This window comes from Phragmites australis, chromosome 10 (assembly GCF_958298935.1).
Source record: "Phragmites australis chromosome 10, lpPhrAust1.1, whole genome shotgun sequence".
In the NCBI taxonomy this organism is placed as follows: Eukaryota; Viridiplantae; Streptophyta; class Magnoliopsida; order Poales; family Poaceae; genus Phragmites; species Phragmites australis.
The window spans coordinates 30,458,172-30,469,331 of NC_084930.1; the positions used below are offsets into that span (position 1 = coordinate 30,458,172).

Below are 11,160 nucleotides of genomic sequence, written 5' to 3' on the forward strand. Positions count from 1 at the left end.
TTTTGGTGAGGTTTCAACCAACAGTTTTGAAACAAAAAAAGGTGTTCCATGTGCCGATATAGGATAATATGTGCAGTGTATTTGATAAAATTTGAGGGACGGAATGGGATTTACAGAGAGATGCAGATTTGAATGTAGGGTTAAATGTGAGAAGCCTCATATGGCCGCTGCATGTAGAGGTCAGAAGCATGGAGGTCTGCCATCCAAATAGGTTCGATGGATGCTTTCATATATCATACTGTTCATAGGAATGTACATCCAACTTTCCAAATTAATGTTGAATCGGATGAAAGATGATTTTTGCACAAAACTGGTATTGCAACAAGTGTTTAAATGGACATTAATGGTGCCTGTAGCTTTTCTTTTAAAAAGAAAGTCATTCCAACCTTTGAATTGTTGATGCATATATAGCCTTTTGTTCTTATTACATTATATCAGCACTGGGCTGATCATTTGTAATAAATAAGCAACAAACCATATGTAGAAAAAAATCATCTAACACATAGCATGCTACTAATTCGTCATCCATTCTTGATGAAAAACTCAATAACCATCACTTCCGCTTCCTTATAATGATGCACGTATCTTAGAGTCCATTTATGATTTTTGTGTGTTTGTGCGTGCGTGCAGTGATAATACCGTAGAAATTTCCAAACTTGTGACTCGTTGAGCTCCTTAAACAGAGCCACTTGATCATGTCTTTGAACAGCGTTTTTTTAACTAAACTTAACAATGTTTTTTACGCGCCTTGACGCGAAGCTTTGAACCTAGGCTAAACACTCATTAGAACTCATAACTCCACCACTAAAAACACATTTATACGGTACTTTGCTTGCCATTCCTTTATCCCAATGTTAAGGCTTAGGCCCTATTTGTTGGAACATAGGAATTTGAAAAGAAAAAAAAATCTACCAGACCAAGGATTTTAAATTTTTTTTTTACAATTTTTTTCACCGGTGAGAAGATCAAAATCCGTAACATTTTATTGAAATTTCGATCATTTTTCGTCCTCTGTTATGTGAATCTCACGTATCAGCGAAAGAAATTTTCATAATTAGATATTTCATTCCGCTCTGAAATTTCTAAAATTCACGAAATTTCGATGAAATTTTAATCCCTGTACCGGACTTCCCCGGTGAACAATTTGATTTCCATAAGAATCTGGAAAAATCTCTAGCATTCCAAACCGGACCTAATAGCTTTCGCGTCCTTTGGGTCGTAGCTTTATCAGACAGTAAGGCTGCAGCTTTCACCGGCCAAGCCGCGGGAACCACCTCTCCTGGAGCGACGACTGGTACGAGATCAAGAACAGCACCAGCACCAGCGCCAGCGCCACGCCCCACGGCGACGACCCACCGGCGCGGTACCCGTACTGCCCTCTCTGGTCCCCCATCACTAGCTCCGCGAGGAGGCACATGATGCCACCCCCTCCGCCGCCCGCCCGGCGCTCGCCGCCGGTGGCCACCCAGAGCTGCACGGCGAGGATGAGCAGCAGCGGGGACAGGATGAGGAAGCGCCTGAGCTGGTCGACCAGGCTCTCCACCGCCGACTCGCACCACGCGTACAGCGTGGTGGCCGCGAGGAGGGAGACCGTCGCGAGGAAGATGAAGACGTACACCGACGACTGCCCCCCGCCGCCGCCTCGGGCTCGCTGCTGCTGCTGCTGCGAGTAGTTGTAGTAGTAGGGCGCCGGCTGGTAGTACGGAGAGTAGTAGCCGCTGCTCGCCATGTTCATGCAAGAACTGAACTGGAGACTGGAGTAGCAGCAGGGAGCTTCTTTTCTGAATCCAAACTGACCTGCTTCTGTGTTCATGGAGATGAAAGGTGTCTACATATATATATATAGGCCTTCGCAGAAGGAAGCTAGCGATGGGCCAATGGCTTTACTTGGGGATGAGGGGATTCGTTCACAGCGACGCTGACGCGCCACCAATGGTCGCGCCACGCGTGGCACCGACCAAGCGGCGATGAGGAGGGAATGGAGTGGCGCAGGACATGGCTTGGAAAAGGTTGGCATCTTGGAGGCTTGTGTCAAGTGCCATGGATGCCGCTTTAGGAGACGGCAAAGCTGGGGATCTCCGTCACTCCATGGAGCTTTCTTTGGATGATTGGTCTCAGCGCTTTCAGCACATCATTAATCAGTTCGTGATTATGCACTCCTTTTCGTAGTTAACGAGCTAAATAATCGCCGATTTCTTTTGGTCACCAATCATTAGGCAGCTTCATGCATGCATTGCGTACCTGGAATAACAACCCAAACATGTGACATGGCTAATCGATCGGCAGGAGCTGGCGTGGTTTCTGCTCTTCTCTGCTTGTGTTCGTCTAAGCTTTGCTGTGCCGGGCGCCGGTGCAGTCGTCGTCGTGTTTGAAAAACGAAGCCATGCAGGCTGACTTGCGATCCCCAAAAAACTGCTGAGCCACTTGTCAGCTTCTGGACCAGATGTTACAGGACACGTCCAGGTCAACCACAAGGCATGCAAGTCAAACCGAAGCAAAGCTTCGACTGTCGCTGCAGATCTTTTGTCCACATGCACTTGTACACGTGCTGACGCGCGTACCTTGCACCAGTTAGCCAATGGCCGGTGCCTGCAGTTCTGCACACATGGAGAAAATCTGAGCCAAACTAGATGAAATTTCTCTAGCCATTGCTCGTACCATCCTTTTTTCAGGACTAAGCAACACACCACCACAGAAAACTTCCGCATCGATACAGCCTATAACAAGAAAAGCTAACACTCGGACCATACAATCATCATAAAAATCTTTGGAAATCAGGTCATGTACGCGTCGTTACCATCAACAAGAAGCTGAATGTCATATCACAATATCACATAGCACTGGAGCCTGGTTATCGTACAAGTATCAAGCAGTCCAGAGGAAGCAAATGATCAAATAAAAAAGGTAAGATGATCAGGCAATTAATTGTTCATCGCACTGTACCAATATATTCATATTCTGTAGACTTTCAAAATACCAACAGTACTTACACTGGTTTAAAAACTTTGCTTTGGAGGCAACCAAACCTATGGCATCATCAGGGCTTCCATTTGTTTCCACAGGACAATAACAATAGTGGAAATGGTTAAAAGCCCTGGAAAACCAGACCGGCATGACAATACTAATAACAGAGGCATAACCCTTATTGATATATACAACATGCGAATTCCAGTTCAACTAATTACAGTCAATATACACTGATTCGCACTGGGGCAAAAACCAACACCCAAACAAAGTGCATTGCGAAGCTCAGATGATTAGACAATTGTTTTCTACCCTGATACTCTCCAGTGTCATGAACCCATGATCCATTGAATTTAGCATCCATATAATCTTGGTCAATTCCTTGAGCCTTCTTCAATTTTGCCACTAGAACCCACATATTCGCAAGCTCTCCTTCCAGGAAGGCTTCCTTTTGCTTGCACTCCTCAATCTTCTTCTGGAGTTCCGCCTGTCTTTGGTCCTTCTCCATAAGCATGACTTCCAGAGCTTGTTCTCTCTCATAGGTACCATGAATGTCTCTTCTTCCAGCTGGATCATGCCGTTTAATATGGCTATCCCTCCTAGCAACCCTTGGACCATTGCTTACTCGTCGCTGAGTTTAATTTCTTGCTGATGCCAACTCACTAGCAAGCCTCTCATTGTGGTTCATGAGTTTGGTGACCTCTCCAGACAGTGCTTTTAGTTCGACGCCTGCAGCTGAGGCTAGGCCTTTCGCGTACATGCTTTCCTCTAGCAGCTTCTGATTACGGGCCTCTAGTTGAGCTTTGGCTTCAGTGAGTTCACGCAACCTTTGCTTCAGTTCATCGATCTCTGACTGAAGAGAGAACAGAAGTAAAATAAGAGTACGTTTATTTTGGTCCACCCAATCAGTTGAAACACCAAAACGAGTGATATCATTGTATAAAAGCAGCCATTTCGTTGTGGTATCAGATAAATGGAACAGCAAAATAATGTTTGAAAATTTGGCAATTGGCCAGACTAACTAGTAATTAAGTTTCATCGAAGTGGAAGCTACACAAAGGCACCAAATTGAACAAAGCACATTACAATATAAGTTTCATGACACTACATTACCATTCATTTTAGAATGTAATGCACAGAGTTTCAACGTTCAAACCTTACTGTGAATGCCACTTGCCCCATTTGAAGCACCATTTCTCATTATTAACCCAGAGAAATATTAACTACAGTACTGCTAATTGGCATTTCAGCAGCACTGAAGTATGTGGCAGGTCAGAATCACATTAGCAGCATCTTTGATAATAATACGCAGTACAAATCCGATTTATGCGCCAAATACAATGTCAAAATGATTAACCCTCACATCTGACCAATAGAAATTCCTCAATCTAGCACAACAAAAGCACTGCAGTTGACATAAATAGTTTTGGGCTATAGTGCAGAGAAAAGGCAAACCTGCTGTGCTTTTTGCAGCTGTTCATCAGAGACATCTATAGATGCTGGATTTCCTTTGTGAACTTGTGATCCAATTTGACGGCTGATGTTTGTGTTCTGCTCAAATATGATGCTTCAATTTGACGGCTGATGTTTGTGTTCTGCTCAAATATGATGCTTTCTAACAATAGATCATTAACTTCAAGAGCTTGGGAAAGCAGTTCTTGCAAGTGAGCAACTGTTTCTTGTAATTCCTGACATTCGCTTGCCTGATAACAAGACAATTCAGAACTGATATAAGATTGTGCTCTTTGTTTAACTTAACTTACAATCAAATCGTTACCTTTTGCTTTAGCTGGCTTTGCATTATTCTGTTATCTGCTGTCTTCACCTACAGTATATATTAAGAAAGTAGAAAAGTATTTTGGTTTGCATGTGATGAGCCATTGATAATAGTTGATGTGTTTTGAATTTGGTTAGTATGTGTTTGTGGATACTTGTTTTGTTCATGTCTAACTCGAGTTGGCGGTGTTTATAATTGGTGGATTCTTCTTTGTACACAGAAAAATTACACACACTGGAAGTTCTGGTGTGAACATCGGATGTTCCGAAGTTCATCGGAAGTTCCGGTGTGGACAGTGTATACTCGCCGGACTATTTCTTGTAGAGAATAATTTTTCGGGTGAAATTAGAGATCAATGCACCGGAAGATCCGGTGAGTGTGATGGCTACACCGGAGGGTATCACCGGAGCATTTTCAGTACTGAAGCAGAAATGAAAGCAAACACTCGATGGTCCGGTGATGGACTTTTAGAGCGCCGGAGTATTTTCTGCAAGAAGGAGATTTTTGGCGCCAAGTTTGATTATGTACGCCGGATAGTCCGATGCTGTAATTTTGAAAACCGGATAATGCACCGGATCTTTTATTGCAGAGAGGTTGCAAAAGGGTGATTCGGTGAATTAGCACACACCAGATTATACGGTGATGGACACGAGATCACCGGAAGCTTTCACCGATCCTTTTCTTGCAGAGAGTAAATTTTTCCTGGAACAAATAGTGTTACACTCACTGAATGATCTGGTGTTCAGGAGCAAAATACACCGGAACATCCGGTGTTCACGTTTTCTGCAGGACATGCTCCGAGTTGAAGTTTTTGATTTCGTGCTAATATGGAGATATTTTGGAGTGTGAAGAAATGTGTTTGCTTGTTTCAAGGTGTGCAGGTGACAGATACAACTTGACGGTTGACGGCGGGTGATCGAAGCTATGGGAGAGGGTGAACCAGCCATTTGAGCCCCTTGTGTCACCTATATGAGAGTATTGTGCTAGGGAGGGTTTAGTGAAGAGGAGGATGAATGCTTTGCCTAAGTAATAGATGAGAGTTTTGAGAAAAAAAAATTTGTAATCCGTCTAAAATATGGCTGATCTCTTTGAGTAATAAAGTTTTTTTATTTTATATGCTTGCATTCCCCTCCTTCTAGTTTCACTCTCTTGGTTCCCTTGTCTTGTGTGCAAGTTTTCCTTTCTAGTTTTGATTTTCGTTTTTGTTTTTAGGCTGAAATTTCAGCATCTTGTGAGGTCATTCTTCTTGTTGCTAGAGGCATAAAATTCACATACACACGCTTATGTGATGGGTCTTGAATTATCTTGCCTCTAGACAATCAATTTGGAGAGTTTCGTTACCCGAGGGCCCGAGAAAAACCAAGTCCGGGAGGGGGTGCTCGGGGTCAAGAACAGTTAGTCCCCGAGTACCCAGAGTTCCCCAAGGACCCGAGAAGAGCCAAATCCGGGAGGAGGTGCTCGGGGCCAAGAACAGTTGGTCCCCGAGTACCCAGAGTTCCCCGAGGACCCAAGAAGAGCCAGATCGGGGAGGGGGTGCTCGGGGCCAAGAACAGTTGGTCCCCGAGTACCCAGAGTTCCCCGAGGACCCGAGAAGAGCCAGATCCGGGAGGGGGTGCTCGGGACCAAGAACAGTTGATCTCCGAGTACCCAGAGTTCCCCGAGGACCCGAGAAGTGCCAGGCCGGGAGGGGGTGCTCGGGGCTAGGAACAGTTGGTTCCCGAGTACCCAGAGTTCCCCGAGGACCTGAGAATCCCCTTGCCGGTGGACCCCGCAAGGGCTCCACGATGAGGTGTCGATCGGTGGGAGACCCGATGCTACATTTAAGGGGGAGCGTGACCGGTCACATCCAACCACTTCCCCCACGCCTATCGTACTGAGTACGTCAGTCCCTGCCACCGCCTGGTAGGAAGGCGTGGGAACAATTAATGCGACGGGTCCCATCGCATGTCCCCCCCGCAGGGCCCATAAAGGAAGACGGCTTGAAGATATCTGCGATGGGCTCAAGGCGTATCGCCTGTCGCCCTGCTGCGTCAGTCCGTGTCAGACCTACTCTGACCGGACGAGCTTGAGAGTGTACTCAGAGGCTGGCCGGTGGGCCCCCCTGCACCTACTAAAGTTGGGGCGTAAAGACCGACGGGACCGTCCAAGGGGCGCATTTTCAACCCCTGTAACATCAAACTGTAGACCCATGATGATTGTTTTTCATTTATAGTTTACGGGAACTTGTGCCCCCGTTCTGGGCACACCCCGGAGGGCCTCCCCTGGTAAATAAAAGAGGAAGAGCACTTCGTAGAAAGACAGGCTAATCGAAGCTCACCTTCACACAAGTTCAGAGAGACTGCACTTGAAGACCGAAGCTCAAGACTTGATAGATAGACAAAAAAATCTTGTAACACAGAGATCCAAAGAAAGGCATTCCAAGAGCATTAATAACACACCAGACATACAGGAGTAGGGTATTACGCCTCTGTGCGGTCCGAACTGTTAGTCGCTGAATTCTTACTCTTGGTAGTACCTGAATTCTTACTCTCATCGAGAGAGGATGACACTAGGAGTTGGGGCAATTTTTTCTTTATTTCTCACATAAATGCCATGCCAACCTGAGGGGTTGGAGATACATATTTATAGGCTGCTAGCCAGCCAAGCATATGCTAAGATGCTGTCCTAGATGCTGTCCTAGCTGTCCTAGATGCTAAGATGCTGTCCTAAATGCTGTCCTAGATGCTAAGATGCTGTCCTAGATGCTAAGATGCTGTAGCCCTAGAAAGGACCACAAAGACCAGCCAAGGACCATCTGAAGCAGCCCCACAAAGACCATATGCAGCACAGAGACGCAGCACAGAGACTTATCCCATCATTCTCCCCCTAAGTCTTGTGCGTCGTCTTGTGGGAAAGTTGAACCATCCCGGTCCTGGAGCAGAGCTCAAGGAACTTGATCCTCCCAAGAGGCTTGGTAAGCAGGTCCGCGAGCTGGTCCTTGGTGTTGATGTAGCTCGCCTTGATGCTCCCTTCCTCCAAACAGCCTCGGATGAAGTGGTACCTCACCCGGATGTGCTTACTCCGTTCATGGAAAACGGGGTTCTTTGCCAGGGCCAGAGCGGACTTGCTGTCCATCCTGAGCTCCACCGCTTTAGTGTCTCTGCCGAGGAGATCACCAAGCAGTCGAGCGAGCCAGAGCGCCTGAGTTGAAGCGGTGGAGGCCGCTATGTACTCGGCCTCGCAGCTGGACAGGGCCACCACCTGCTGCTTGACCGACTGCCAGCTAACGAGGCACTTGCCGAGGAGGAAGAGAATCCCGCTCGTGCTCTTGCTGGTGTCGATGTCGCCGGCGTGGTCACTGTCGCTGTACCCGACGAAGTGTGCCGCCCCAGGGCACCTAGGGTAGTAGAGGCCGTGGTCGAGAGTCCCCGCAACGTAGCGGATGATTCTCTTCACAGCCTGCTGGTGCTCCGTCGTCGGTCGCTGCATGAACCGACTGACGTAGCCGACGGAGAATGCCAAGTCCGGCCGTGTGTGGGCGAGGTAGCGAAGGCTCCCCACAAGACGCCGGTACTGCGTAGCATCCACCTCCTCCGTCGTGCTGTCGCGGCTCAGCTTCAGCCTCTCCTCCATCGGAGTGAGAGCTGGGTTGCAGTCGGTGAGCCCAGCTAGCTCAACGACGCGCTTGGCGTAGGCGGTCTGTCGAAGCGTGATCCCGGAGTCATCCTGGTGCACCTCGATTCCCAGGTAGAAGGAGAGAGGCCCCAGGTCACTCATCTGGAAAGTGGCCTTCATCTCTTCCTTGAATGTCGCCACCTCCGCATCCTTGGTGCTGGTGATCACCAAGTCGTCGACGTAGACACCCACCAGCAGAGCATTTCCTCCACTGCCCCGTCGGTAGATGGCCGCCTCGTGCGGGCTTTGCTCGAAGCCCATCCCCTTTAGCGTGGAATCCAACTTGGCATTCCACGCCCTCGGCGCCTGCCGCAAGCCGTAGAGGGCCTTGCGCAGGCGGAGCACCTTGCCCTCCTTGCCGGGGATCGCAAATCCCGGCGGCTGGTGCACGTAGACCTCCTCCTTCAAGTCGCCGTTAAGGAACGCCGACTTGACGTCCATGTGATGAACACGCCAGCCCTCCTGAGCAGCTAGCGCAAGGAGGAGTCGCACGGACTCCATCCGTGCCACGGGAGCGAAGGCGTCGTCGAAGTCGACCCCCTCCTGTTGCACGAAGCCTCGTGCCACCAAGCGAGCCTTGTGCTTGACGATGGCGCCGGCTTCATCCCTCTTCAGCTTGTACACCCACTTAAGGGTGATCGCGCGGTGACCACGAGGAAGGTTAGCAAGCTCCCAGGTGCGGTTTTTTTCAACCGCATCCATCTCCAACTGCATCGCGGCGCGCCATGCCGCGTGTCTTTCGGCCTCTGCAAACGACCGAGGCTCGCCGTTGTCACACGCAAGGTGCAACTGCGCCTCCAGGTCGTGAGGCACCAGTCCCGGCACCGGCTGGTCGCCGAGAAAGTTCTCTATCGTACGGTACCGCAACGGCTCGCCGTCGTGGTACGCGTCGATGCGCTCCTCGTCGTGAGAGAGCGGAGTAGCGAGCTCAACCGGGCTGTGCTCGACACGAGCTGGTGTTGGAGTAGACGTGCCCGGAGAGGTGCCTGTCGGTGCTGGTGCCAGCTGTGGTGGAGCCAGCGAAGAACTCATCGCAGCCGAGGTCCTGGCTGGAGAGTGTGGTGCTGTCGGAGTAGCAGGCGCCGGGGTCGGTGAAGGCTCGGGGACTGGGGTAGACGTGCTCGTCGAAGAAGAGCTGCATACTCCCCCAGCTTCCTCGAAGTGGACGTACTCGACAGTGAAGTCGTTGTACGTTGGAGCCGAGCCGTCGTCCACCGTCTTGTCCCACGCCCATCCTCGCCCTTCGTTGAACACAACGTCGCGCGCCGTGCGCACACGCTGTGTCTTCAGGTCGAGGATGCGGTAGGCCTTCGAGCCCTCCGCGTAGCCGATGAACACTCCCGGAGTGCTCCTGTCGTCGAGCTTGCTGATGTGGCCAAGCTCCTTGGCGAACGCGAGGCAGCCGAAGACTCGCAAGTGGGAGACCGCCGGCTTGCGCCCATGCCAAGCCTCGTACGGCGTCCTGCCGTCGAGCGCCTTGGTAGGCGAGCGGTTGAGGATGTAGACGGCCGACACCACCGCCTCTCCCCAGAAGACAGCCGGCATCCCCCTCTGTTTGAGAAGGGCCCGAGCCATCCCCACAACCGTCTGGTTGCGTCGCTCGACGACGCCGTTCTGCTGCGGGCTGTACGGCGCGGAGTAGTGGCGCTGAATGCCCTTATCAGCGCAGTACGACGCGAATTCAGCCGCCGTGAATTCGCCGCCGTTGTCGGTGCGCAGCATGCGTAGCTTGCGGCCGCACTCCGCCTCCGCAGCAGCCTGCGCACGCCTGATGGCGTCCGCAGCCTCTCCCTTGCTGCCGAGGACCATCACCCACATGTAGCGGGAGAGGTCGTCGACGAGCAGCAGGAAGTAGCGTCGTCCTCCCGGTGTGGCCGGTGTCACCGGACCACACAAGTCCCCGTGCACAAGCTCGAGCCTCTCCTTGGCTCGAAAGCTCGCCCGCTGGGGAAAGGGGAGTCGCCTCTGCTTCGTCAATACGCAGACGTCGCAGAGCTGCTCCACATGGTCGAGGCACGGCAGGCCTCGCACCATCTCCGTGGCACTGAGCCGCTTCAGGGCCTCGAAGTGAAGGTGCCCGAAGCGCTCGTGCCACTGCCACGCCTCGTCATCCCGACAAGTAGCGAGACAGAGGGGTTGTGCCACCTGCACGTTAAGGACGTAGAGTCGATTTGCGCTTCTGGTTACCTTGGCAAGAAGGCGACGACGGCGATCCTAAATCCTCATGACTCCATCCTTAACCACCACGCGCGAACCGTTCTCATCCAGCTGTCCCAAGCTGATGATAGAGTTCCTCAACGCGGGGATGTAGTAGACTCCGGTGAGCAGCCTGTGCTCACCAGACGCGGCGGTGAAGATGACGGAGCCGACGCCCTTGATCTCCACGCCGGAGGCATCCCCAAACTTGACGGAGCCTCGGACGCTAGAGTCAAGCTCGGTGAAGAACTCCCGTCGACCGGTCATGTGATGGGTGGCGCCGGTGTCGAGGCACCACCCGTCAGTCTTGTCGTTGCCGGAGCCGTCGCCGAGGAGGGCGTGTGCTTTTGGCTTGTCAAGGTGGAGGAGAGCCGCTGCGGCCGGTGCCGCTGGAGGTAGCTCGATGCTTGCATGTGCCATGAACAGAGCCGGCTCCTCCTCCTCCGCCTGTGCGACATGGGCCTGGCCGCGTCGTGGCTGTCGACAGTCCTTGGCCCAATGGCCAAGCTGGCCGCAGTTGCGGCAGGTGTCGTCTCGTGCTGGCTTGTACTTGCCAGCGGCGCCGCCCT

General features: G+C 51.1%; 1 protein-coding gene and 1 pseudogene across 1 annotated transcript; both read right to left on the reverse strand.

The window, feature by feature from the left end:
• Nucleotides 1-1,022: 1,022 nt before the first annotated feature.
• On the reverse strand, nucleotides 1,023-1,791 carry LOC133883425 (uncharacterized). The gene has a single exon (XM_062322753.1). It carries the CDS (start codon nucleotides 1,733-1,735, stop codon nucleotides 1,250-1,252), a length of 486 nt encoding a protein of 161 aa, XP_062178737.1. The 5' UTR covers nucleotides 1,736-1,791; the 3' UTR covers nucleotides 1,023-1,249.
• Nucleotides 1,792-2,967: 1,176 nt separating this feature from the next.
• Nucleotides 2,968-5,012, reverse strand: LOC133930668 (kinesin-like protein KIN-7D, chloroplastic; annotated as a pseudogene).
• Between the last annotated feature and the right edge of the window lie 6,148 nt (nucleotides 5,013-11,160).